Source organism: Astatotilapia calliptera, chromosome 20 (assembly GCF_964374335.1).
Source record: "Astatotilapia calliptera chromosome 20, fAstCal68.1, whole genome shotgun sequence".
Classification (NCBI taxonomy): Eukaryota; Metazoa; Chordata; class Actinopteri; order Cichliformes; family Cichlidae; genus Astatotilapia; species Astatotilapia calliptera.
This window is the reverse complement of record NC_137441.1, coordinates 15,903,029-15,930,978: the sequence shown is the minus strand read 5'-3', so window position 1 is coordinate 15,930,978 and position 27,950 is coordinate 15,903,029. Positions and strand designations below refer to the sequence as shown.

Genomic DNA, 27,950 nt, shown 5'->3' with positions numbered 1-27,950 from the left:
CTCGTGACAGACTCCGGGTCGCTTGACGTGCCAGAGAGGGCCTGCGCTGGCTTGATCCGAGAGCAGACAAACTTGCGTAGTCTTACCACGGGCTTCGGTGTCTGCCTGCCTCTCTCTCTCTATGGACGGCCAGAGGCGAGAAGAGGAAACGGGAATTGTTGTTGTCCGGACCGCAGCGCCTTATGAGAGCCCGGCGATGATTTAATCACGGAAAACCTGAGTGTGGGTGGGAAAAAAAAGAAGGAGAAAAGACGCGAGGAGAGAGGAGCAGCCAGCCGTTGGAGATGTGCGGTCGGGCCGAGATTGCGGCGGTAGGTAGTTCCAGCACGGCAGCCCCTCTCCGACGTGTTGTTTTCCCAGTTAATTTTTCTTCGCACGGAAAAGGAAAAGGAGGAGTAGGAATGAATAGAACAGCTACTGCTACCTCAGCCCCCTGTTTTTTTTACGGGTCTAGCAGGGTATGTTTGTTGTTTTCGCCCAGCGAAATGCTAGCACACACCGGCCCCGTTTCCACGCCGTGAAAATAGCCAGACGGTTCTTGTTACAGCGTTAACCCCACTCTTCTGCCATTCGCCACCAGTTGTATTCCTAAAACTGTTTTCACAGGAAACTTTTTTTCCTGTAGGGAGTTACAGGCCTGTTGGTCTTTTTCTTTTTTTAATTGAAAAAGCAGTCTAAATAACATTAAACCCCGTTTCTCCTTTCTGTTGTATTTATCTACATCAACATGATTTCTCGTTGCACGATGGGTTTCTGATGCAGCTCTCATTTATTCACACCACTCTTAATGATACATAATGCACTCTGATGGGATTGAAAGGTTGTAGCCTAATCGTTGCTCTCAGTACTTGTACCCTTAAGTTAATAAGGTCAAAGGTATGTTTTGAAATATATTCTTTGCCCACATTTTTTGTTTAGCTTGTAAGTACGGAAGATAACGTAAAATATCTAGGATATATATATATATATATATATATATATATATATATATATATATATATATATATATATTGTGTGTGTATGACATGACATGAGTCATTTGTGGTTTCGGGGCTGAACATTAAAGAAGAGTTTTTAGAAATATAATTTTATAAATGGTCATTATAAAGCATTATTACTGCCTACGTTCATATTTGACATGTATCTCAACATATGGGTAGCAGTGTCTTACAGTGTGCATTTATTTATAAAGATTGGATGATAGAAACATTTACACTTCATGCAATATCGTTTAAAGCATGGCTCTTGACAGCATCAAACTCTTTGGTGCCTTATAATGTGCATGCAGCACTGACACACATGAAGTCCCAGAGGAATTGTTGTTTCACGGGCTTCCCCTCCCTTCTTCTCCTCCTGTAGGTATCCCTGTCTAAGCCTGTACTGAGCAGATTGTTCTGAGAGGAAACGGATAACAAACAGGGGAAGTGAACATGGCTGGGACCTCTGGCTTCTTTTCCAATGGACCTGTGCCGTGGATGGACAACGCCACAGAGATGAACAACCTGTACCGAGACCTGGAGCTGGGGACAGTACTGACACTATTTTATTCTAAGAAGTCCCAGCGGCCAGAGAGAAGGACATTTCAAGTAAAGCTGGAGACCAGGACTATTATCTGGACTCGGGGCACGGATAAAATAGAGGGCGAGAGTGAGTATTCTGTCAGTGCAAAGATGCTCATACAAATATCAGCGCTCCTGATGACTGGTAAATTTGTAAGGTATATGTGCCAGAACTGGTTGGTTGGCATGCAGTCAGAAATATGATGGGTGCAGCGTTTTTTTTAAGATGCTTGAATGCCTCACAAAAGACTTGCACGATGGGCCGACATGATGGTATTGTGAACAGTTGGATAGTGTTGTCAGTTAGGATGTGATGTCACATCTAAAAGCCCCAAATAATTGAATTCATACAGCAAAGACGCAGTGAAATCTCCACTGATTCCACTGATCAATAAGAGACTGGTAGTGCAGTGATATTGTAGATGTGGGATTTTTTTTTATTTTTTTTTTATACATTACAGCTAAAAGTGCTTTATGCGTCAAGTAACTAGTCGCTATTGGTGTAAGATATTTTAGTTGATGTCTACATTGGAACCCAAGGCAACTGATTAACCTTTAAAGATGCCAAAACCTTTGTGTTGTGAAAAATGTAAGTTGTACTGCCAGGATTAAAAATTAAAGTTACTGAGCAAATACATGAGTAGTTTAAGAGGTTGGTTGGTTTTACAAGGTTTTTACACTAAAGACAGTTTGGAGAAACTGGGATCAGTACGGTAGAAGTAAAACTGAACCGGCTGCTTTTTAAGCGCATAAATCAATCTGATAGCTAAAGTTGTATGATAGAAAGAAAACATGCAACCCCGCCTGTGTGTCGTAATATCAGTGTTTAAAGTGCTTCTTTACTGAACCACAGGTTGCGTAAATGTTCAGTTGTTTGGGATTATTTTCTTGCAATATAATATATTTATTTCTCTTGGAAAAAGCAGGTATGAATATCAGAGGAAGAAGAAATTAAATCACGTGTCAGGTACAAATAGTTGTAGGGTCGACGCAGAGAAGAAACACTGCTTCCTTGCGCTCTTTTGTTCCTTTTTAATAGGAATATTCTGTATAGTACCAGGAAGCTGGCATTCAGGTTAATCTTCAACAAAGCAGCGTGTCTAACTGAGGACGCACAGGCCTTTAGTGAGTCGTAATGTCATCTGTCTCTTGGGTAGCAGGATGCCTTGTGCACAGCTGCACTCTGCTCCGGATGCAACAAAAAGAGCACACACACACATACACAAAGGAGGGTAGGCTTAGTGGTGTTCTTTTCTTTTTTTGTTTTTTGTTTTGATGTTTTTTTTTTTGGTAAAATCAGTATCATCTTCTTAGTGAAGGGTTTCATACGCCCATGAGCTCATAGCTGCCATTTGATACTCCTGGAGAGGTGAAATTGGCCTGAGCTGCTCATTAATGTTCAGAAATAGAATACCAGGGTTTTTACTGGAAGTGTGTAATCGTTCAGGAACGATTTGGCCCCGTGTATTTACCCCTTATCAATGGCAATGAAAGAATGATGTCCATTAACTGTGGAAACGGCAGTCTCGTATGCTTCTAAATATAAAGTGCTGAGAAGTGGACCCATTTGTTCCATCCTCTCTTAAAGTGTATTTTGTGCATTTTTTTTCACCACTCCACGTGATTTGCCTTTCAGTTTTTGCCCCGTGTTTCCAATCAGATAATTGGCTGCACTCATTTGTGGCTCGCACACTTGTATATTACTCTACAGCACACTATGATGTATGTGCGGCTTGACATAGCAGGATGTGGTCTTGCAGAATGATTGTCAGTAGACAGACGTGCCTTCTGAGCGTGTCATAAATATGCAGCTTGGATACCTGGGCTTCACAGTCTGTCTTTTTAAGTGAAAAAGTTTGCTCCAGTTCTGTTAGTCACTACATGAGTGTACAGTTTGTTTTCAAAGAGACTGCTGCAACACGTCCTGCACAGCATCCTCAGTAAAACTCAGCAGTATCATGCGAATCATTTTCTAACCCCCTCGTTTAGTGTGTGACAGATACCAGGTGACATGTACATGAATCGAAATCATGTTTGAGTCATTAGGCACCATCAACTCATTTTAATATCAGAGAGCTACGGAGATGGAAAGTGAGTTCGCTGGCAAGCTTTGATGAACTCTGAGCCGCTTCTAGAGTTTTATGAATGAATACTTTTATACTCTCAACCATTTATTTGAGTTTTGTGTCCTGGTTTGAAAAACCCCCAAAACAACTTAGTTCTTGTAACCTCATAGTCATACCCTGTTATGTTTACAAGCTCTGGTTGAAGAAACTGAAATACAATTGGCAAAAAAAGGCATAAAAGCACATTATTTAACAAAAATGAAGCCAAAATGCAGAAGCAGTGTGTGAAAGACTAATGCTGCCAATCAGATGCACTTATTTGGAATAGAAGAGAGTACGTCTTTATTGTCATTGTACATGTACATCGAAACTGTGAAGGAAATATAAATAGACAATAGGACAACAGTAATAAATAACAAAGCAAGATGAAGTCACTCATTAAAAGGGCAAATTGCAAAGGACTTGGTCCGTATATATAGTCTGTATGTAAGTAGCCTGAAAGATGAGGTGCTACGTAGACAATGGCTCACATTAGTGGGGTGGTGGGCAGGTGTATGTATGGAAGACATGGTGGTGGTGGCCTTAGCTGTTTGTGAGTCTGAAATTGATCATCAGTGAGTGTGAGCATCTCTGCAAAAGCAGATGTTTCAGGAATTTACTGCTCTGGGGAATTCAGGTGTGTTAACACAGTGGCAAAGAGAAAAGACATCAGGGAAGTATATGAGGCCATTTCCAAAAAAATTAAAGTCCATCAGTCTTTAAGTGTGGATCTCCTAACAAATTCATTGCAGACCTTGCAATCCTCAGAAAACTGCAAAAAACCTAAAAGCAACATCTCGGACTGTACAGGCCTCAGTTAGCATTTTAAGTGTTAAAGTTTGTGACAGTAAAAAAAGAACAAGATGGAACAAGTATGGCTTGTTTGGAAGCCTCTTCTTAATAAAAAGAACATGACAGCACCGCTTAGGCAAAAATGCATGTGAGCAAATCACAAGACTTCCGAGGCAATGTTATTTGAACAGGTAAGACCAAACTGGAGATGTTTGGTAATAATGCAAAGCACCACCACTAGTGAAAACTAAACACAGCATGTCAGCACAAACACCCCATACCAGTTGTCAAGCATGGTGGTGGAGAGGTGATGGGTTGGGTTTGTTTTGCAGCCACAGGAGCTGGGCACCTTGCAGTCATTGAGTCAACCATGAACCATAAGTATTCTAGAGTGAAGCCATCTGTCTACAGCTAAAGCTAGGCTGAAACTGGGTCATGCAACAAAGCAGCAAATCTACAACAGAATAGTGGACAAGGCAAAGTCCAGACATCAGCCTGAGTGATATGCTGTGGTGGGACCTTAAGAGAGCTGTGCATAAATCAATGCCTGCAACGCTGTAAAGAAGCGTGGGACGAAATACCTCCACAACAATATGAGAAACTCATGAAGGCATACAGAAAATAATTACTACAAGCTATTGCTGCTATAGGCAGCTCTATATGCATTTGAATCATGTGATGTAGTTAATTTCACAGTTTCTTACTGAATTGTGGTTTATTTATTTTGTTATTCATCTGAAGTTCTATTTACCTAATTGTAAGACCTGGTAAAGACTAAATAGTAATTTATTATGTCCTGATATGAAAAATCTTTAATGTCCTTCCTTTTTGCCGTGGCGTTGGGCAACATTAAATTGCTCATCTTCAAACACAGCGTCACAGGCTAGCTGCACTGTTTAGCAGGTTATATTTAATAACATACTGTAGAAATGTTTCTGTCATCCAGTTTATCTCTGGTTGAAGAAAACCACTGTGGGTAAATTTGTTGCATCTTGATAAGCCTGGTGTGGTGTTCATTAGAAGTTCTACATCCTTTCCACTTTTGCTCAGTTGAATGTTGAGAAAATCTTCTCTAAATCTGTAAGTGTATAGTTGGACATTAAGTTTTTATGTATATTATGGACAATAATGAACAGTTTATTGCAAACATTACAGAAAAGCCCCCCCAGATTTTTGGTTTAGAATATGTAAATGTGTGTGTGTCTCTATATATATCTATCTCACATCACAGCTCAGACACTGATAAAATTAAATATAAACATTACATATTTTATTAAACACTTCTCACATGTAGTGTGAACCACGCAAGGATAAATGGTCAGCAGTAAGCATGAAATTCAACTCGTGGGCAAAGTCTTGTAGAAATGCAAGCTGCAGTGTAATATTAATTCCAGGACAAATGCATATAAACTTGCTAAGTAATGACTGACACATCGTGAGTTTGAATATGAGACTTTTTTCCCCTTTATAAACACTACATAATGATGCCGTGCTGCAACTGCTCCTAGGTTTGGGACAAAATCGATGCTGCAGTATACCACATCCGCTTCCTCCTATGGTGTTATCAATACACTAGCAACAGAATCAATTTTTTTTATTTAACCCTGTGAGGCCTCAGTCAGTACTCTGACCCCTAAGCCTATATTATCAGAGTATGTGATTTTATTTTTTATTGTTTCATTCTTTTTAACCTTTAAAAACTGACAAGCGTCTGTCCTTTAGTTTTTCTCCAAATCTTACAGCAACGCTAAAATGGCTATGCGAATTAAACTTCTTGCGCATCCTGCCAATCTAAATGGATTCCTTAGCTAGAGCCACAATTTCTTGACTCTTCATGTTGACATTGAGCAAATAAAAGAGGTTAAAATGAATGTTGTTAACCGGCTTGCGTTGAGGAAGAAGCAGCTCGGAAAGCGACGATGGCAGACTGCAAGAGAATCGGAGAGCTAACTGAGTGAATTTACAGACTATTCAAAAGTTGAAAAATTGTGATAATACTCACTGACAATACAGTGCACTGAATACATGGATAACTCGAGTTTTTTGGTCTTTTAGGGATATTTTTCACAGATATTTGTTTTGCACTCTACTGGATATCACTGAACTGTTGCATTGTAATGACACGAGTTACTTTCTACATCTACTGTTGCATTGATCTGCTCAGTCACAGAGGGGCAGTTCACATAAATGCAGAAACGGTCAAATTCATGGCATTTGAATAAGAGCTGTAATTCTAGATGAGCACAAGAAAAGAAGCCACATCTATTTTGATAGTAATTTATGTCTTTTAACAAAAATTCCTCAAATATGTTTATAGATTTTTCTACTGTAAACATTGTTGTTTGCTTAATATGACTGCTAACTCAATATCTTTGGGCTATGGACTCTGATCGTGACAAAATTAGATATTGAAATTTGGACTCTGGGGAAACTAGGATGGGTATTTTCCACTGCTGCCCTGAGATTTTACACTGTCATCGGGGCAATAATTGGCAGATTCATCTACAATGAAAGGATTCATTGACAACCTTTTAATTTGAATGGTGCAGGAATGTGAGGCGTGTTCAGGTGTAGACAGGATTTAGAACTGTGTTGTCGTCGTTGTTGTTATGATACGTCGGTGAGCAGTTTTGACAATAATTCAAACCACATACTGTTTTAACACGCACCACGACATTGGACGAGTTCCTTTTCAGCAGCAGTACCAATAAATGTTCTCACCTGTAGCCTGGAAATCCTTTTTTGAGAATGAAGAAGTCTTTGGGTTGTTTATGTTAAGTTACATAACCAGCGGGTGGAATTAACTTGCACACACGTGTGAAAACTGTCGTCCTTCTGATGTGCTTTTTCCATACCTCCCGCAAAGGACGTGCATACACTGTAACACCTCAGACGTGATGTCATTTCTAACTGACCCACCTTTTTTTGTGTGTGTTTGTGTTACTCGTTTGGATCTGGCCGTAGTTTATATGTAAGAACATTTTCAACAAAATACTGAGACATTAGCCCTCAGGCAGCAACGCTGTTACTTAATCAGAAACTGCTTTCAGATTGATTGTCTGTATGAAAACGTTGTAAAGAGCAGGCTGTTGCTGGAAAACAAGCAGAACTCAACAGCAGACTCGTTCCATTTAGAGATTGTTGGAAAGGGGAACTGAACCCTTTTAGCGGCTTGTCAGATGTTTGTCAGAGGAAAAGTCTTCTGCTGAAGTTGATCCCATATGCTGTCAGTGAAGCTCACATGGATCAGCTGATGTGGAAGTGTGCAGTGAAACATTGTCACAACATAGGCCGCATAGTCACTTGGAAATGTTCAGGGTTTTTTTTCTTGCTTTAGAATGGATGGTGCATATAAACACGATTGATCTGCTTAATAGTTAAAAAGATGAATCTGGGGCTTACCTCACAGATTTATTTCTGGCTATTTAAGGTTAAAAATATAAAATATGCAGTCCAGGTAATTTGTGGATGTGCCCCATATGCAAGAAAGATCCTACAGTGTCAAGTTCATATTGCATACCCATATGTTTTTATTTATTCTATAGTCATCTTTATATTTTCTCACTTAGAATATTTAGCAAAATAATTGCTCAATGGTCCTTTGCTGACATTGTGAACATGATTATCAGTCAAAACTCTTAAGTCTGCGTGGCCGAGTGTGACGTTTTCAGTTGCCATGAAATTCTAAGCGAATTGTGAACGTATTGACTTTTGACACCACCGTGGTTCAGTTGTAAACACTGCAAGAAGGTGTGCAATTTGAACCCATGCAGAGTTGAAAAATATGGGCTACCTGGGAAAAGGACACTGTCACAGAAGCGATTCTTAATCTCAAGATTTTGAGTCGCTGGTTGAATGCAGTTCAGTAATAATCATGCTTATGTCTTTACCCATCCAATCCAATATTTTAGGCTTTATAGCAACACTAAAGCTGACAGTTACTTTTGATTTGTTTTATTTGTGATATTCTTTCTTTTAATTTTCTTAGTAAATGTATGTGAAATGTCAGAAAGTTGGGCCTTCTTCCTATATTTTATTTTTGGTTCACAGTATTTTCAGTTGTATAAAAATGGAAAAGAAGAACATCCTGACATTGTGTGTGAAACAGTAGAAGTTTGACATTTTAGATGAAAAACAGAAATGTTCTTTTTGATCGTTTGCTTTTTCACAATATCATAACATTGGCTTATTTAAAGTAAAACAACAACAACAACAAACAAAAAGGAAATTGGGGGAAGGGGATAAACTTTACATTGGCCAAAGTTTAAACATCAGGCTGTCATATTTTTACTGACAATACTTTTGCTTGGGTATGAAAAATGTTGGAAGACAGGGCACAGCACAGAAGGAAGTGTGGTAGTGTTTTGCAGGATACCTCCTCTCATCTCTTTTGGTAAGGTTACAGCTCTGGCTATCTCTTTCTTTCCTGCATCTGTCTGAGGCAAGCTCCAAATATTTTGACACAAATGACTAAAAGTGTTGTCTAACAGATCAGCCTGTCAGAAGTGCTTCAGTCTAAACGGAAGTCTGCTGGCCCGTGTGGCGGGTTAAGTAAACGGAGATATGATATATGATTAGAGCACAGTTTGGTGAAATTCTGTGAGAAGACATTTTTATGCTTGAGAAAAGAACATGCACATGCTCACCTATACGCAAGCACAGATGTGGTGTGTAGGCGACAAAGGCACAGGATGTGTGGTTCAGGGGCAGGAAGAGGAGCAGGAGCTGAAAGAAGTGTGTGTCTGTGTGTGTGTGTGTGTGTGTGTGTGCTTAGTAAGAGAGTCCCTGCTGTAGGTCTTGAACTGCAGTTAATGTAACACTGATAGGAACCCGCTGTGCTACTTTGCAGCCCACACACTTGTAAAGTTTCTCAATGATTGTTTATGGAGTTGAGATAAAATTATATCTGGTCTTTTTTTTTTTTTTCCTCATTTGTCATGTCTACAGATAAACCGTGAAGCCGTTGTGTGAAAACGTTAGCATGATCATATATTGTTTAAATGTTTAAACACGCACACTTAACAGCCTGCACTTACGAGCACAGGTAGGTACATACTGTGATATATTTGTCATGTATATTTATATTTGAAATCTCAATCATTTAGACCTGACCAGTAGCTTCTAAAAAAAACAACCCAAACAACAACAAAAAAACTGCCCTCTCCCCATTGCTTACTAATTGGTGGTTTTTGATCTATACTTGAATGTGGTTTGGGTCACCGCCTCAGCTTCATTGTTTTATGTGGTCAGAGGGGCTGCAGGTACTTGCACAAGGTTTTTATTTTTTGTATGTTAGACTGTTAGGGTTAGTACTGAAGTGTTTCATGTTTCCTACATGAAATGGAATTAGAAAACAAGGAGAGCTTGGAGCTAAGTCTGCAGTTTTGTGCCAGATACTGTTATTTTGATTATTAACATATCATTGCATATAAGTTTTGCGCACCATATTCACACCAGAATATTACCGTGTCATGTGTTGGGAACCTGCAGCTTTGTGTTTTGCTAACTATTACATATCTGTCTGTATCTACAGTTGATATTCGAGAAATCAAGGAGATCCGTTCTGGACAGAAATCTCGGGACTTTGATCGCTATGTGGAGGACTCTGCAGCACGGCTCGATCAGGCCCACTGCTTTGTTATTCTGTACGGCACAGAGTTTCGCCTTAAATCACTCAGCCTGGCAGGTATGCTCAGAGAAGGACTGCTTACACATTGACAAGAAGTAGCCTGTTACCATTGTACCTCAATAAGATCATTAGTACCATTGATAAATCAAATCTTCACATTTTGTTTGTTGATAGGCTTCTTGTATTTTTAGCCTGTGACAGAATTGAGTTATTTAGGTCAGCTGTTTTTGCTACAGCAACATCTGATGAAGAGATGACCATGTGGGTGCAAGGGTTAACCTCGCTTGTGACTGACACATTGAAGTCTCCAACACCTCTTCAGATCGAGCGGTAAATCTGAACTCAAAGTTTGTGTAAATAGACGGCATTATCTGTTTTCTGTATGCAAGAAATCGCTTAAGTCTTTCTTTCTTTTCCTTAATTTTAAGGTGGTTACGTAAGCAGTTCTACGCAGTCGATCGCAACAGAGAAGACAGGTAACTAAACTCGGTCAAAGGATATCAGCTGCAGAGTTAATCAGATCGCCCTCACAAGAAATGGATGTTATAAGATGTAACTCAATTGTTTGCTACACCAGTTGTGTGCCCTTTCATCTAAGAGCACATAGACTTGCTGCAACTGGCTGGTAGGTGTCTTTGAGAGAGCTCAGTTGAGGTGTAGTAAGGGAACTAACCCCTCAGCCGCACACCAACAACTCTTCCTGCAGCAGGAAACAGACTGCAGAGAATGGAGAGGAGATGTACAGAGATGTTTGTCTGTTACATCCCTGACAGGCCTTTGTTACTGTGTGTGCGCCGTGTATTGTCGTTTCTGGCCAAAATTCCAAGCTGTGTAGCAGAAGTGAAGCCCAAACCACTCAACAGAACATGCAGGGTGTCTGTTTACAAGGTTTCAGCCCATCTGTAAACTCAAAATGGCATTTCTGCCTCACAATAGTATCTACAAGTAGAAGTGTTTGCACATGTTGCACATGCTTATCCGTGTTTGTTTTATTTTTCAACAAAACGTGTTTAGGATATCCTGTAAGGATCTGAAGAGCATGCTGAGCCAGGTCAACTACAGGGTGCCCAACATGAGGTTCCTCCGAGAGAAACTTCCGGTAACCTCTTGCTGCTTACTTTTCTTATCACAAACCTCCTTCCCACTCCATCTCCCCGCCAACTTCCCTTTCACGATGATGTTGTTTGAGGCTAAAGATTTATGATTTGCCGTTAACAGTCATTTCAGTTTTCTTTCTGATTCTCTGCTTCTTTTATAGGACTCGGAGATGAGGAATGGAGACGTGTCCTTCAGCCAGTTTGCGCAGCTTTATCGTAGTCTCATGTTTGATGCCCAGAAAAACGTAAGTGCAGTCTTTTTATGTATCCACAGATAGTCCCTGTGCTTTCATCCCCCTAGCACCCCATCTGATGCTCTGCCAAGGCTCACTTCATCTCCCATCTGTCCGTCCTCAAATGGCTTCAAGATCAATATGCACCAGCTAAAAACCCACCAAACCTCTCTGGTGGAAGCCATTAGGACACACAAACACACACACACAGATAAGAAGGCAGGCAAGCAGGGGTCAGATAAAATGGATAACCTCAGTGCCCTCCCCCACCTCACAGGATGTCTAACACTGAAAGTGCAGCGCTTTGATTAATTACTTTAAATGTTTTTTGTCTCTTTACTATCTTTTAGATGGAAATCCCATTTCTTCAAAGGTAGGCATACAAAACGCACACACATACAGTGATGTTTTCTCTTGCATCACGGTTGTTTGCTGAAATTAACCAGTACTTTTTCTATCAGGTTCATTGATAGACCAGAACAGAGGATTTCCCTGGAGGACTTCAAGAGCTTCCTCTTGGAGTCTCAAAAGGTATTCTCTCGGTTGTTGGACATTTACATACTTTATTGCCGATTTGTTTTCTTTCCATGCTCTAATGCATGTTTGTGTTTGCTGTTGCAGGAGATGTGGGCCACAGATAACAACAAAGTGCAAGAGTTTATGTTCGGCTACCTGAAAGACCCCCTGAGGGAAGTGGAGCAGCCTTATTTCCAGCAAGACGAGGTATGCGCACCTCGATGCCTCACTCTTTCTTTTCCCCCCTTTTCTCACTTGTGTTCTTGTGTTTTTTTTCTGGGTCTTCGCTCACTAACGGAAAAATGTACCATGTTTTCATAGGTTATGTTTTCCGATTTCCCCCCTGTGTTGTTAGTGTGGGAGGGAGATGCTCAGAAATTAACATGACTGGCCATGATCTTGGCCCTGAAGCACCTCCTCCTACACAGATATAAAAGGTTATTGAGTATAGTGCGGCATGACAGTTCTGCAGAAAGCGAAGGATGATTTTTGTGGTCACCGTAAATCATGAATAAAAGAGGAAAGTGGGACAAGCGAGCCTGCAGGAGGTGATGCTGTGTCTTCGTGCCAGAGGATGTTAGGTCACTGGTGCCCAGGCCTTGATTATGTGCAAAGAAAAGCCCATGAATAGTTAAAAAAAATAGATACTTTATTTTAAATATTATCACTACATGGAAATTATTATAGTTGAAGTTTAATGGGAATCTGATATGTACAAATCCTACTCTAATGTGATGTTTTTGTTTGCTGATTATGGAATCCAATGTCATTATGTGTTTAATACACAAGTTAAATCTAAGAATCTGGATTAAGCAATTATGACAATAATTCTGACATTTTGAACCCCACATGTTCCCCAGATGTTCCATCTCAGTTTTTCTTAGTTTTTGTAATTTATTCATGTTGGCAGTTGTGCATGGTCAGTGATTTAACAGTGTTTTTTTTTTTTTAGAAGCATTCATATTATTTTGACATGAAACATTTATCTTAGTACTTTATCTTGTAATTTCCTACTTGTTAGCATGTGTACAAGTTGACTGCCCTGTGGTTTAGAGCAGCGGTCCCCAACCCCCGGGCCTCGGACCGGTACCGGTCCGTGAGTCGTTTGGTACCGGGCCGCGAGAGTAGAGGCTCAGGTGTGAAATGTATAGTTTTCAGGGTTTTTTGTTATCGTTTTTATCGTTAACTCTGTTTTCCTGGGTCTTTTCACGTGTGTTATGAATAAATCTTCTTTGTTTTCGGTACCGGTACTACTTTTATTTTGTTGTATTTATCCGCGACACCTTAAAGGCCGGTCCGTGAAAATATTGTCGGGCATAAACCGGTCCGTGGCGCAAAAAAGGTTGGAGACCGTTGGTTTAGAGCATTTGTGTTGTTTAAGCATTAGGAAATGTGCCAGAAAAATGTATATTTGCAAGGTGTACCTGCTTACAGGATAGATGGGATCGTGCAGTGAAATGTTTAGGTTTTGTATTTGTTTTGTTTTTTTACTTTATATCTTGGAATTTAGAATTATATTGAAACCAAGATAGACCTTTTCACCAGTAACATAAAAATAACAATAATTTTGGTGGAAACACAAACTCAACAGTTCTCACAGTCCAAAGGCTGGATCAGAACTTGGCAGTTCGCCTCTCCTTGGGGGCTCTAGTGCATGCCTGTGCATACAAACAGGTGTTGAGCCACTTCTTAAATGCCTTAAGCAACGGTGCCCTGATTCCTGAGTATTTAGGTCAGATGTTTTTAAGAATCTGATCATTATCATTTCAGTGCCACGTCGGTATATTGCTAGGGTCTGCAATTCTTCCCACTTTTCACTGCTCCTCATTCTCTCTTGTGTAGTTCCTCACATACCTGTTCTCCAAAGAGAACACCATCTGGGATTCCTCCCTGGACCAAGTGTGTCCTGAGAATATGAACAACCCCCTGTCTCACTACTGGATCTCCTCTTCGCACAACACGTAAGCATGAAGGGCATTTATGCATGTGTCTGGTTTGCCTGCTTTAATTGGGCCCTGGGAATGCTGGAGTTCTTGAAACCTCTGCCCAAAAAGAGGTCTTTTGAACTGGCTTCACACATCAGATAAAAGCGTATTATTTAACAATCTCTTTCCCGAATGAGATCCAGGCGTTTATTTTGCAGGAAAATGTATTTTTCCTCCCATTGAAAAGTGTGTGAAAGTCGGCGCAAGTAATTCTGTACTAAATGTGAAACAATGCTCATTGGAGCAACGGAATGAAAGTTTCCCATGTTGCTTTGATTAGGCTTGAATTGACTGACTGAATGAGTAAGAAGTATTTATCCGGTCAACAGAGGAGAACGAGCCCTTTTGATATGACTGTATTGATTTATTTATGTAATCACCATAAAAAGTGTGTTCGTGTGTTAAGACACTCCCTGACATGTTAATCCTGTGTGGCTGTGTGTTTTGTGTACGTACTTGACAATGTGTGCTTATTTTTAGCTACCTGACAGGAGACCAGTTTTCCAGTGAATCGTCCTTGGAGGCATACGCACGCTGTCTGAGGATGGGCTGTCGCTGTATTGAATGTAGGAACACACACACACACACACACACACACACACACACACACACACACACACACACACACACACACACTGGAAGGTGTACGGTTTACCCACGAGTAGTAAATCACCACTGCTTGACTTTTAACCAACTAATTAACTTTTACCCACTTTCTTATCCTTCACAGCTCGACTTTTAAGCCCAGCTAATACACCCTTAACCAGGTCCTCACATGCAAATACTTATGCAACCGTTCCCGATATTGCTTTTCAGCAAACCCTTGTCAGGCAGGTTTCTATAAATAAGACTTGTTTGTTGTAGATCTTGTTTGCCTTGAAACATACAGATCCTGCAATTGTCTCGTCACTCACACACATCTGTTGATTTTCTTTATCCTTAAAGGATAAAAGATAAAATGATGTTACATGCATGTGTCTATGTTTTTTTTTTTCTTCAGTGGACTGCTGGGATGGCCCTGAGGGAATGCCAGTCATCTACCATGGGCACACCCTTACAACCAAAATCAAGTTTTCTGATGTCTTGACCACCATCAAAGAGCACGCCTTTGTCACATCTGAGTGAGTGTGCATGACAACGCGCTATTCTTGTTTTGTTTTGTTTTCTTCTCTTTTTATGACTGTCAGTGGGGATGTGGTGATTAACAAGCTAAGAGATGGTGAAGATAAAGAGATGACGGGCACACACTAATGTAGAAACACTGTAGGCAGGCCACAGTGACATCACTGTGAGAAAATAAAAGTCACATCAGAACAAAGTTAAACAAGGGGTTTCCTTGGATTTGCCACTCCTCTGAGGTTGAATCGGTGGTCCCTTTTACAGATATCCCATCATCCTGTCCATAGAGGACCACTGTAGTATTGTGCAGCAGAGGAATATGGCCACTCACTTTAAGAAGGTGTTTGGAGACATGCTTCTAACCAAGGCAGTGGATATCGCAGCAGATGGGCTGCCCTCACCCAATCAGCTCAAGAGGAAGATCCTCATCAAGGTCAGAGCCTCTTGGAGTCATGAGAAATCTTTTGATTTTTGGGGGGTGGGGATTAGTAACCTTACTCTGTCTGTCCTTCTCCTCTTATCTGATGCAGCATAAGAAGCTCGCAGAAGGCAGTGCCTATGAGGAGGTGTCCACCACCACTCCCTACTCAGAGAATGATATCAGCAACTCCATTAAAAATGGCATCCTGTACCTGGAAGATCCCATTAACCATGTAAGCATGTTCAGTGTATAAATAGTTTCTGAATCCTGCACGAGAAAGAATTTTTGGGCAGAAATGGTCAGAAAAGAAAAACTAGCTTCTGTATCACATATGCTTTATGTGGTGTTTATCAGTAAAAACATGAAAAATCAAGTTAAGACAAATTATGTTGCAGTCTTCCTTTATCATCTCTTACACTTGCAATTATAACTTAGACATGCTTTATCAGCATTTTTTCCATGGGATATCAAGTTCTTATTCTGTATCATCTTGTGCCACTTTGCACTGTAACACATGGATCTTGTAAATATTTGATCCAGCTATTTGAACTAACAATCTGTCTCATTTCTCTCCCTTCATCCCAGGAGTGGTACCCTCATTTTTTTGTTCTGACCAGCAGTAAGATCTACTACTCAGAAGAGACCTCCAGTAACCCAGGAAACGATGATGAGGAGGAGCACAGAGAGGTTAGTAGGTCTGACCTGCTGCTGAAGTACAGAAATTATTTTTGAGCGTGAACATTTGTTCGCATTGTTCGGAATTTGATGCAATTTTAATATTTAGAGGTCTGTGGGAGGCTCTTATTTAGAGATAAAGTATGTAGATACACATAAAGTGAACACATCTTGAATCTTCCCAGGTGTCCTATGGTATGGATCAACATGTGACAGAGAAATGGTTTCATGGAAAGCTTGGTGCTGGGCGGGATGGACGGCAGATAGCCGAGAGGCTGCTGTCTGAGTACTGCCTGGAGACTGGAGCTCCTGATGGCTCCTTCCTAGTTCGGGAGAGCGAGACTTTTGTCGGAGACTACACCTTGTCTTTCTGGTAAGTACACATATTTTGTATTTAAAAAAACATCTATTGGATTTCAGGGTGGAAACGGTAATTTAGGGGAAATCACTTTTAAGTATAGGAAACTTTAACTTGTATGTAGAAAACTAGCACGTGCCACTAAAATATAACCAAATTTAAGTGTCGCACTGGCAGATCAGTCACAGTGTGGCGTGTGATCTGTCTGATATTATGAGCTCTTTGTGAAAGGAGGGCAGGACAGATCAGTCTCTGTTATTTACCTGCAAGCTATGGGAACAATGTAGAGATGGTATCACAAGGCAGTTTGTTAAAGATGAACAAGAGTTCACGTGTTCTTAACTTGTTTATCAAACTGGAAGAAAAACTGACCTTTCATTGTATCTCTCTCTATCTCTCTCTCTCTCTCTCTCTCTCTCTCTCTCTCTCTCCATGCCTCCCATCTCTGCAACAGGCGCTCGGGGCGGGTGCAGCACTGTCGCATCCACTCTCGTCAGGAGGCAGGCAGCCCAAAGTTCTACCTGACTGACAACCTGGTATTTGACACGCTCTTTGCTCTGATTACCCACTACCAGCAGGTGGCGCTGCGCTGTAACGAATTTGAGATGAAGCTGACTGAGCCGGTACCTCAGACCAATGCTCACGAGAGCAAAGAGTGAGTACACATATGCATTTTCAAAGATTACTGAGAAAGTGCTGAATTTATTACGTGATGTGCATCACATTTTTGTTTTTGTTTGTCGCAGGTGGTACCACGCCAACCTCTCCAGGAGCCATGCAGAGAACATGTTGATGAGGGTTCCTCGCGATGGGGCTTTTCTAGTCAGGAAAAGGGCAGAGCCCAACTCCTTTGCCATTTCATTCAGGTAACTTAGTTGCCAGTTTAAATCTTAGATGATCAGCATATTGAGTGTACATGCACATAAATGCCTTGTATCATTGTTATTTAGCAGAGTTCTCTCTTTGGGTTTCTTCACAGAGCCGAGGGTAAAATAAAGCACTGTCGTGTGCAGCAGGAGGGTCAGACCGTGGTGCTGGGCACCTCAGAGTTTGACAGCCTTGTAGATCTTATTAGCTACTATGAGAAGCACCCTTTGTACCGTAAAATGAAACTACGCTATCCCATCAACGAGGACACACTGGAGAAGATAGGCACTGCTGTAAGTACCACATTATACAGTCTACAAAGGAAACGTCTGGCCAGTGAAAAATGCTGTATTGTTTCATGGCATTATGCTAGTTTCATTCTGTGGTGAAATCACCACCAGCCTAGCAAAAAGAAAAACAAACTCATAATGTATTGCCCAATAGGAGCCAGACTACGGGTCACTGTATGAGGGAAGGAATCCAGGCTTTTATGTGGAGGCTAATCAAATGCCAACATTTAAGGTAAGAGTGCAGGATGGAGAAATCGACAGTTAGCTGAGATCTGCAACATCAACACTTGGACATGTGAACATGACGTAACCTTGTGTGCTGTCTTTCAGTGCACGGTGCGAGCCATGTATGAGTATAAAGCCCAGAGAGACGATGAGCTTTCCTTCACTAAGAATGCTATCATCTCTAATGTGGAAAAACAGGAAGGGGGATGGTAAGTGAGTGGCATCAAATCCATTCAGGAAGTAGCTCTTAATTATTAATTTAGACTGCAAATACGTGCTTAGCATTAGAGAACTATGGTAAATTAGTGAATGACACATTTAAAATTCTCTTAGCTGTCCTGGGATCATTTTCTAAATATGAAAGGCTTCTAAATATTTACAAACCACATCCCTTGTCTCTTTACCCCTCCCGCCTCTTCTTCTTTCAGGTGGAAGGGTGACTGTGGAGGAAAGAAGCAGATGTGGTTTCCGGCAAACTACGTGGAGGAGATCAGTCCGTCAGCAGCCGAGCCTGATAGAACTGTGAGGATCAAACCCTTAAAACGAGATGCTTACTCAAGCACATTTTTTTTGTATTTATTTAAAGAGAAATGAGTACACCTGCTCCCACCACAGTGAGGTCATTCATGTCTTCATTTACAAAGATACATATGTGCTCTGTTTTCTGTCAACAGGAGATGACAGAAAACAGTCCTCTTGGAGATATGCTGAGAGGAAGTCTTGATGTGTCTGCCTGTCAGATTAGTAAGTAGCACCTTCGCTTCCTGTAGCAAGTCACCTTGAGAGCAGTAAACCCCTACTAACTGCTTTTAAAAATAAATTTAATTGTAGGACACAGTCATCACTAGGGCTGGGCAAAATGATTATTTTCCTAATCGATGAATCTACCGATTAATTTTTCAATCCGATTCTGTTTTGATTTGATTTGATTATCGATTATTTCCGCATTATTTGACTTGTATAGCAATTTCACATTTACTAATTTATGTATCTCAATGAAAACACAAATTTCTTCATTTCAACACCTTTTAATAAAAAAATTGCAAAATAAAGTTGTAGTAGTACAATCTTATATTAGAGATAGCATTTAACAAGAAATGAAATGTGCAAAGTGCATAGCCGTCGTGCTTCCTTTTCTGTTAAAATATCCCCATACTGTAGAACTGCGTGTTCGGGTGGAATGATTTAAGTCGACTGCGGCTGCCTCACTCGTGTTGCCGCTACTCACTGCCGCCATGTCTGTTTTGAAAGTGACGACGCGTCGGCGTAATCGATTACGTCGACACGTCGCCCCGGCCCTAGTCATCACTCTCTTTATTGTTATTTTTCTCCATTATCAGCCTCTTAGTTTAATAAGTCTTCTCTGTTTTTATTATTACTGTTGCTTTTCTCTCCGATTTGCATTTGATATGTTATTGACATCCTGCAGCCTTGTCAGTACACCCCTATTAGGTCTGGCACATGCTGCCTTGCATTGTTAACCTGAGTCCGTTTGTCCATCTGGGTGGCTCGTTGGCACCATCTAGTGGTAGTATGAAAGATGAGCTAAAAATGCTCAGAAAGTAATTGCATTCATTTACAAAAACATGAATGTTTTAATTAAAAAAAACCCAACTATATTCTAAAAGGGATTATTTGGTTTTATATAATCCTTTCATTCTTTAAAAATAACTCCTTGCTGAATGTTATCACTTATTGTCTAATACTGGATGATACAGATGGTTTACAATAATTGCTATGGATTTGTCATCTTGGGCTCTTCTCAGGTGGTTCTTCTCCACCATGTTTTCTTCCTTTGCTTATGGTCTGTTAGTCTAGTATGTCCATGATTTCAGCACCAGCCTCATTTATTTACTTTTTTAAAACCGTCATTACTTCCATTTATTGGTTCCCTTTTTCTAACTTTTTTCTTTTTTTCTCTCTTCAGATGTTCGTACCGAAGGGAAAGGCAGCAGGCCTTATGTTTTCACCCTGACACAGAATACCCCTGTGCGGATAGGCATACCGCTCGACATCGCTGCAAACACGCAAGAAGAGCTCAAGGAATGGGTGTTCAAGATCCGTGAGGTCACCTTGACCTCAGAGGCCAAGGTAAATATACAGAAATAATATGCTTCACATGAAATGCACTCACACTTTGGGTTTAAGCTGAGCAGTGATGTGCCTCACTGTTGGTACTACTATATTTATACTTGTGCCATGTCTGTGGCCAGATAGAAGAGGGGAAGATGATGGAAAGGAGGAAGAAGATTGCACTGGAATTATCTGACCTTGTCATCTACTGTAGGCCTGTGCCATTTGATGAAGAAAGTAAGAACTATGTGCACTCACTCACCTGCACACATAATAAAAAGAAAAACACCAAATGCAGATGGGGTCACATTTCTCTTTTGTCGTCGCTTTTTTTTTTTTTTAGAGATTGGCACAGAGCGAGCCTGTTTCCGGGACATGTCATCCTTCCCTGAAACCAAGGCAGAGAAATACGTCAACAAAATCAAGGGGAAGAAGTTCCTGCAGTACAATCGGCTGCAGCTGTCCAGGATCTACCCCAGAGGCCAGAGATTAGACTCTTCTAACTATGACCCGCTCCCCATGTGGCTCTGCGGATCTCAGCTGGTAGCACTTAACTTCCAGACAGGAGGTATCTTCTCTTCCCTTCTGAGAGCAAAGCTGGAAGACAGACAGTACATTTCATTTGTTTACGTGTTTTTTACATTTTTTTCCTTCTATTCCTTCCTCTTTCCCTCCCTGCAGACAAGCCCATGCAGATGAACCAGGCCCTGTTCATGCTGAACGGAAGAAGTGGCTACGTCCTTCAGCCGCCCATCATGAGGGACGACAACTTTGATCCCTTTGACAGACAAACACTACGGGGTGTGGAGCAAGTCAGTCTAGAGATTGAGGTACAGTAGACTGAGGACTGGATTTTTCTGCTTTTGGGTGTGATGCAGTTGTGCAGAAACGAGTCTGCCCTTCATCTCTTTGGGATAAATGAAGCGGGTGGTGGTTATGGAGACAGACAAGGTGAAACTGACAGGTGGTGTTTTGTTAACAGTGTGATTGTAGTTGCCCACTGGAGCAGCAGCAGTGATTGTAACACAGCTCGGAGAGGTAACCGAGGTACTTTACAAAACCTAGCAACCAATTGCTGCAATTTACATGTAAATACATTCCCCTTTAGTTGCAGATGTAATAATATTTTTTGATTAAAGGTAACTCACTTTTCATAAATTATGAATAAACATTCATGAACTTGTTTAGAAATCAAGTCAGGAAGCTCATTGTTGTTTCTTCACTGTGAGACTCACTGACTGCTTCCAATGGTGTACTGCAAACACTGCTCATAGTCATGCTTTTAATTACACATGTTTAAAGGAGGAGTTCAACCTGTAGTTCAAACACTCAGTTAGCAATTGAGCAGAAAAACACATTATAAGATGTCACTGATGGAAAAGCATTGTGTGTTTGTGTGTAGCAACATGTTAATGTAAACAAAAATTCCAAAGACGTAATCGCTTTTTGTCCTCTGAAGGTCTTGGGCTCCCGGCATCTGCCCAAGCATGGACGTGGCATCGTTTGCCCTCTGATTGAGATCGAGGTGTGCGGAGCGGAGTACGACAGCGCCAAGCAAAAAACAGACTCTGAAGGTGAAGCTGCTCTTATTTAAACACGAGTTCCTCTGCCAGTAAAGACAGGCCCTGCCAAAACTGGGGAGGAAGAAAAAAAAAAAAGCAGTTGCTGTTTACTGGATATATTTTCCTCGTGTAATTTCCTGTATGGTCTGAGGAAAAACAGGAAGTTATACAAACAACTGTGCCATGTGTGGGAATACAAAGGGAAAACATTGAAACTCGCACAGCTCTCATCAGGTCGTTATGACAGAAGAAACACTTTTTTTTTTTTTAATGTTTTGATGGTTTAATGCATAGATTTTGTTTGCTACATACTTTGATGTGGATACTGGGAAATTTTACTGCAACCTATACTTTATTCTCTAAAATTCCCATCAGTGAGTAAGGACAGGATTTACTTTAGTACAAATTTAAGAAATGTAATCTATACTTATAACGACTTTTTTTTCAGTATATTACTAAAAAGTGGTATATCGGCATAATGACATACTCTCTTTTTTTTTTTTTTGTCCTGGAAAGGGTTTTATTTCCGTGTAATGTAGAGGTGCAACCTTTATCTAGCAGCTAATTACAGAAGTCTTTATACTGCTGTTACAAGGGAAATATAATTGCACAAATGTTAGAGAATTGAGAATACACCCTTTACATTTTCAATATTTCTTTTCTTCTGTAGCTGATAATGGTCTCAATCCCACTTGGCCGAGAAAGACATTCCAGTTCACCGTGTGCAACTCTGCTTTTGCCTTTCTGCGTTTTGTGGTGTATGAGATCGACATGTTCAACGACCAAAACTTCCTGGCTCAGGCTACGTTCCCCATTCACGGGCTAAAGACAGGTACGCCTTCAACATGTCTGTAAATAGTTTTTACATGTTTTGTTGCTGACTTTAAGTATCTCGGGGTCTTGTTTGAGGTGAGGGGTGAGTAGAGCGGGGGATTGAGTGTAAAAGTGAGTTTTACCAGTCGATCTACATTTATCTGCTCACTTACAGGCATGAGCTTTGGTAGTGACCAATGCAAGCACTGGAAATTAGCTTCTTCTATACAGGGAGTGCAGAATTATTAGGCAAATGAGTATTTTGTCCACATCATCCTCTTCATGCATGTTGTCTTACTCCAAGCTGTATAGGCTCGAAAGCCTACTACCAATTAAGCATATTAGGTGATGTGCATCTCTGTAATCAGAAGGGGTGTGGTCTAATGACATCAACACCCTATATCAGGTGTGCATAATCCGGGCTCTAGACTAACTTTTTGCCATGGGCGTGCCGGCACGCCTAACTTTAAAAAGTTAGGCGTGCCGGCACAAAAGTTAGGCGCACACAAATTTTATAATAATTGATATAATATAATGTGTTTTTCTGGATACACTGTGCTTTTTCAGCATTCAAAGATTGATGACACCGTGTCAGAGCACTGGCTATGAATTTCAGAAGGATCAGGCCTTAACAGAAAAGTTAGCAATAGTTCTTTTCCTATTACAGCTACATCCACTTCTGTCGTGCCTAGGCTGCTCACTAGGGCTGGGTATCATCACTGATTTCTATAATCCCTTCAATTCCGGTTTTCAAAGTCCCGATTCGATTCAACTTAGCCTCAGACAGTCAGAAATATTATAATTCTGATCATTTATCAGTACTGACTTCATCAGAATTGTGAGCATCACAGCAGATGCCTTTGTGTGAAACTGAGAATAAAACACAGAAAAACATGAAGGAGATTTTCCTGGTCTGGCTTTTTATAGCAGATAACCTTAAAAATATTCTACAATGTTCTGCATATAAAGTTTAAATTTCTTCAGTATTGAACAACAGAAAAAATAGGCTTTCTTGTCCGAGGTCATTTAAGTGAAAAAAAGAAAAGAAAAAGACAGCAGCCGACAGCGCTGTAAACAACGGTAGACTGGTGGGTAATAAGCGAATGAATAAAACAGAAAACAGAGATTGGAGACGGGAAACTGTTCTTGAAGTACAGAGAGAGATAGAGAGAGAGCTAGCTGTGCATGAAGTGTGATTTTAATAGTCGTGGAAGCAAAACAGCAAAATTCATGATGACACTGACCAAATGTGAAGCGCAGTTTGCTGCTTCTTTTGCTGCTGGCTCGGTGAATTTTGGTTCAGCGCAAAAAGACGTAAACACAGCGCGGACCGGACGCATCAGGATCGCTAAGCTCCGACAGCGTGTCCGTCTACGGGCCGTCAGGTGAGAAAGCCGAGAAAGACAAAGTTGATTCTGATGCGTTGGTCCATTCTGTGTTTACGTCTGTGTGTGGAGTGCGTTTACCTGCTCTCATCTGCTGTTTGGTTGTTGTTGAAATGGTTTTGTGAGCTTTAATCTGAGAATCTGGCGTTTATGACAAAACACAGTTATATTTAAAAGTCGATTCAGGATTTAATTAATTGATATCGCTTTATTCAAGCTACTCACCTCCCACTTCCACCTACACTTTCAACTGGAGCACGGCCAATCAGAGAGGTCCCGCCCCTTACTATCTCTGATTGGTTTAGTCCACGATAGGGGCATAATGTGTGTCTGTTGTTGACCACAGGGAAGGTTGCAGATATTTTTTTTTTTTTTTGCTACCCGAACAGTTGGTCGCACAGGTGCAACCAAATTAATTTTTTTTTAGCCGCACCACTGAAAAATTTGGTCGCATTTGCGACCAAATTGGTCGCACTCTAGAGCCCTGATAATTATTAGGCAACGTCCTTTCCTTTGGCAAAATGGGTCAAAAGAAGGACTTGACAGGCTCAGAAAAGTCAAAAATAGTGAGCTATCTTGCAGAGGGATGCAGCAGTCTCAAAATTGCAAAGCTTCTGAAGCGTGATCATCGAACAATCAAGCGTTTCATTCAAAATAGTCAACAGGGTCGCAAGAAGCGTGTGGAAAAACCAAGGCGCAAAATAACTGCCCATGAACTGAGAAAAGTCAAGCGTGCAGCTGCCAAGATGCAACTTGCCACCAGTTTGGCCATATTTCAGAGCTGCAACATCACTGGAGTGCCCAAAAGCACAAGGTGTGCAATACTCAGAGACATGGCCAAGGTAAGAAAGGCTGAAAGACGACCACCACTGAACAAGACACACAAGCTGAAACGTCAAGACTGGGCCAAGAAATATCTCAAGACTGATTTTTCTAAGGTTTTATGGACTGATGAAATGAGAGTGAGCCTTGATGGGCCAGATGGATGGGCCTGTGGCTGGATTGGTAAAGGGCAGAGAGCTCCAGTCTGACTCAGACGCCAGCAAGGTGGAGGTGGAGTACTGGTTTGGGCTGGTATCATCAAAGATGAGCTTGTGGGGCCTTTTCGGGTTGAGGATGGAGTCAAGCTCAACTCCCAGTCCTACTGCCAGTTTCTGGAAGACACCTTCTTCAAGCAGTGGTACAGGAAGAAGTCTGCATCCTTCAAGAAAAACATGATTTCCATGCAGGACAATGCTCCATCACATGCGTCCAAGTACTCCACAGCGTGGCTGGCAAGAAAGGGTATAAAAGAAGAAAAACTAATGACATGGCCACCTTGTTCACCTGATCTGAACCCCTTTGAGAACCTGTGGTCCATCATCAAATGTGAGATTCACAAGGAGGGAAAACAGTACACCTCTCTGAACAGTGTCTGGGAGGCTGTGGTTGCTGCTGCACGCAATGTTGATGGTGAACAGATCAAAACACTGACAGAATCCATGGATGGCAGGCTTTTGAGTGTCCTTGCAAAGAAAGGTGGCTATATTGGTCGCTGATTTGTTTTTGTTTTGTTTTTGAATGTCAGAAATGTATATTTGTGAATGTGGAGATGTTATATTGGTGTCACTGGTAAAAATAAATAATTGAAATGGGTATATATTAGTTTTTTGTTAAGTTGCCTAATAATTATGCACAGTAATAGTCACCTGCACACACAGATATCCCCCTAAAATAGCTAAAACTAAAAACATTCAGCTTTGATATTAATGAGTTTTTGGGTTCATTGAGAACATGGTTGTTGTTCAATAATAAAATTATTCCTCAAAAATACAACTTGCCTAATAATTCTGCACTCCCTGTAGTGTGGCAGATATCTTCCATGGAGAAGGCCGCTACTCTTTCATATTCAAAGGAGCCAGCTGAGGAGTTTCACATATCTGACTAGTTAGGGTATCTCCCCATAAGACCTGGAGGAGGTGGTGTGGGCCTCCCTGCTTAGACTGCCTCCCCAATTGGCAAAAAATGGATGGATGGATCTTTTTGCAGACCACTAATAAAAAATAAATAAATAAATCTTTTGCTTCTGTCTTTATAGGTTACCGGTCAGTACCTCTGACGAACAGCTACAACGAGGACCTGGAGTTAGCTTCTCTGTTAGTCCACATGGACATAACCAGAGGAAGGGTGAGCTCCACAATGTTTGTACTGTCAACAAACCACTCAAAAACATGCAGACACAACTTGAAGAAGGCCAAGCAGACATATTGCTGACAAATTAGTAATGAGTGCTGTGAAAGCCAGATCTTGATTTTTTTAATTTTATTTATTTTCTGCTTTTTAAAAAATTTTACTTTTTTTTATGGAAGAACAAATAGTCAAATGAGCTTTACACAGATTTCGTTACCTTTGGATCGAGGTAAACGTACTCCTACCCTGTTTCATGACTTTATGTAAAGCTAGGTGAACATGTAGCTGTACAGTTACTGAACAAACATGAGAGTGCTTTTACTTTTTGCATCTAACCTAGGTTTTAATTTCCATTGTGTTTAATTTCCTGTATGTTAATAATACCACAGGACAGCCTCTTTTTTTGATTCTTACTTTAAAAGCAGGGGTGAGTGTACCTCATGTCTTAGTAGTGATAGTATACTGTACAGGTTTCTGAATTACATGATTTGTATGAAAAACAATTAGCTACTAACTGGTGCAAAAATGTAAGGGCAGTGACATTAAAAGAAGAAGAAATGCATCACTATTTTAACACTTAAACCATGAGCCCCGACCCCATCACACCCTGTGTATACAAACATAACCCTTCGTTTAACTCAGCCCACCACCCCAGGCTGACTGAGCTTCGGGTGGGATCGCACAATTGAAATACGAGCAGCCACAAACAAAAAAACAAAAACAAACCACCAAATGTATAGTCACACATTAGCCGGCAGGTCTGCAATGAGATTCGTCAGATAGTGAATGGTGCAAAACACCCAAATGGGCCATAAAAGGCTTCCATGTATGAAAAAATATCTCCCTTGGGCCTCTCAGTACAGTGGACTGATGTTTCTGTGTACGAAAGGTGAACGCAATTATTTTTGTTTAAAGCTAATGCTTCATTAGCGGTCCCAGAATTTGCTATTAGTGGACATTGTTGCAGGGGACTCTACTGCTTTTATCTCGAGCATCAATATAAAGCACAGATTTGGAAAAATGAGTCCTTTTTAAAAAACACTTCTGCTTGTCTGAGTTAAGTGCCTATATGTTCTTTGTCTGTAGCTGCCTCCCTCAAATTATTTCTTAATCCCTCCCCAGCTTTTCTTCCCATTTACTTTTGCCTTTATAGTTCATCTTATGTTCTTGAATGACCTGACAAAATTATAAATGCAAGACTTTAAGCTCATCTTTGATTATACAGAGAACCACTAGTGTTTACTCCTTTGTTTTGTTTTTTATTTCAGGATGAAAACGGTGAGGTTCTCAGCCCATTCGCTGCAGTCGGGGCCTCATCAGTGTCGGCAACAGCTCAGTCAGTGCGGGAGCGTTTTGGGGAGCTGAGCTCAGTCTCCTCAACGTCCTCCAGCATGTCTCCTTTGCCTCAGTCTCCAGCCCAGGCCATGGCCTACAGAGGGAGGGAAGGCTCTTTTGAATCCCGCTACCAGTCCCCCATAGATGACTTCAGGGTGTCCCAGGAGACACTGCTGGACATGGACGCGCAAAACAGAAGGTGTGTGTGTGGTGTGTCTCTCTTTGTGGTGTTAGATGCCTGTCCAGAGTGTTTTGGACGTGTAGAAGATTACAGACATTATCCTGTCTTTGTCTTCACTTCAGGATCCCGCGGAGGACCAGAGTGGAGAACCGTGTCTAAGTCCAAGCCAATCAGGACGCATTTCTGTTGCAACCCCCCCTTCCTCCTCCCCATCCCCACCACCCAGTCGCCTCTCCCCCGTACCGATGATGTCACTGACTGCTGTGAACAGTTTCCATGGAAACGCCCACCACCGCTTTGGCCTACATTTCAGGCAGCTCTCTCTCCCTCCATTCGCCCAACCCCCCCCCCCCCCCCCCCCCCTCTCTCTCTCTCTCTCCCACACTGTCTTTCTGTCTCTGCCCCTCCCTGCCTGCTGCCCAGCCTCTCTTCACCACTTGCCAGACGAGAAGGTGAAGGGAGCATACTCGGACATTAGAGGGGCGAGGGGGGGTCACTAAGAGGAAGCTGACCGCTGTGGGCAAGAAGAAGAAACGACATTCACAGTAGAACAAAAAGCAA

At 41.2% G+C, this 27,950-nt stretch overlaps 1 protein-coding gene across 1 annotated transcript; it reads left to right on the top strand.

Annotated features, from left to right (window-relative positions):
• The first annotated feature begins 48 nt into the window (after positions 1-48).
• Positions 49-27,950, top strand: plcg1 (phospholipase C, gamma 1). Its single transcript, XM_026153710.2, has 33 exons — positions 49-311; positions 1,360-1,647; positions 9,990-10,142; positions 10,322-10,415; positions 10,514-10,561; positions 11,100-11,184; positions 11,344-11,427; positions 11,766-11,788; positions 11,877-11,946; positions 12,037-12,138; positions 13,774-13,892; positions 14,397-14,482; positions 14,917-15,037; positions 15,300-15,468; positions 15,566-15,688; positions 16,042-16,143; positions 16,317-16,504; positions 16,944-17,144; positions 17,236-17,355; positions 17,469-17,649; positions 17,801-17,878; positions 17,977-18,080; positions 18,300-18,393; positions 18,546-18,615; positions 19,799-19,962; positions 20,085-20,181; positions 20,288-20,512; positions 20,626-20,774; positions 21,404-21,518; positions 22,177-22,338; positions 25,782-25,870; positions 27,142-27,407; positions 27,512-27,950. Exons 2-33 carry the CDS (start codon positions 1,431-1,433, stop codon positions 27,546-27,548), a joined length of 3,936 nt encoding a protein of 1,311 aa, XP_026009495.1. The 5' UTR covers positions 49-311; positions 1,360-1,430; the 3' UTR covers positions 27,549-27,950.

Bases quoted from the DNA above. Each gene is read 5' to 3' on its own strand.
- plcg1 (XM_026153710.2), top strand. From the start codon at position 1,431: ATGGCTGGGACCTCTGGCTTCTTTTCCAATGGACCTGTGCCGTGGATG. The intron at 10,143-10,321 runs GTATGCTCAGAG...TTTTTGCTACAG, and splicing joins TAAATCACTCAGCCTGGCAG to CAACATCTGATGAAGAGATG. The intron at 12,139-13,773 runs GTATGCGCACCT...TCTCTTGTGTAG, and splicing joins CTTATTTCCAGCAAGACGAG to TTCCTCACATACCTGTTCTC.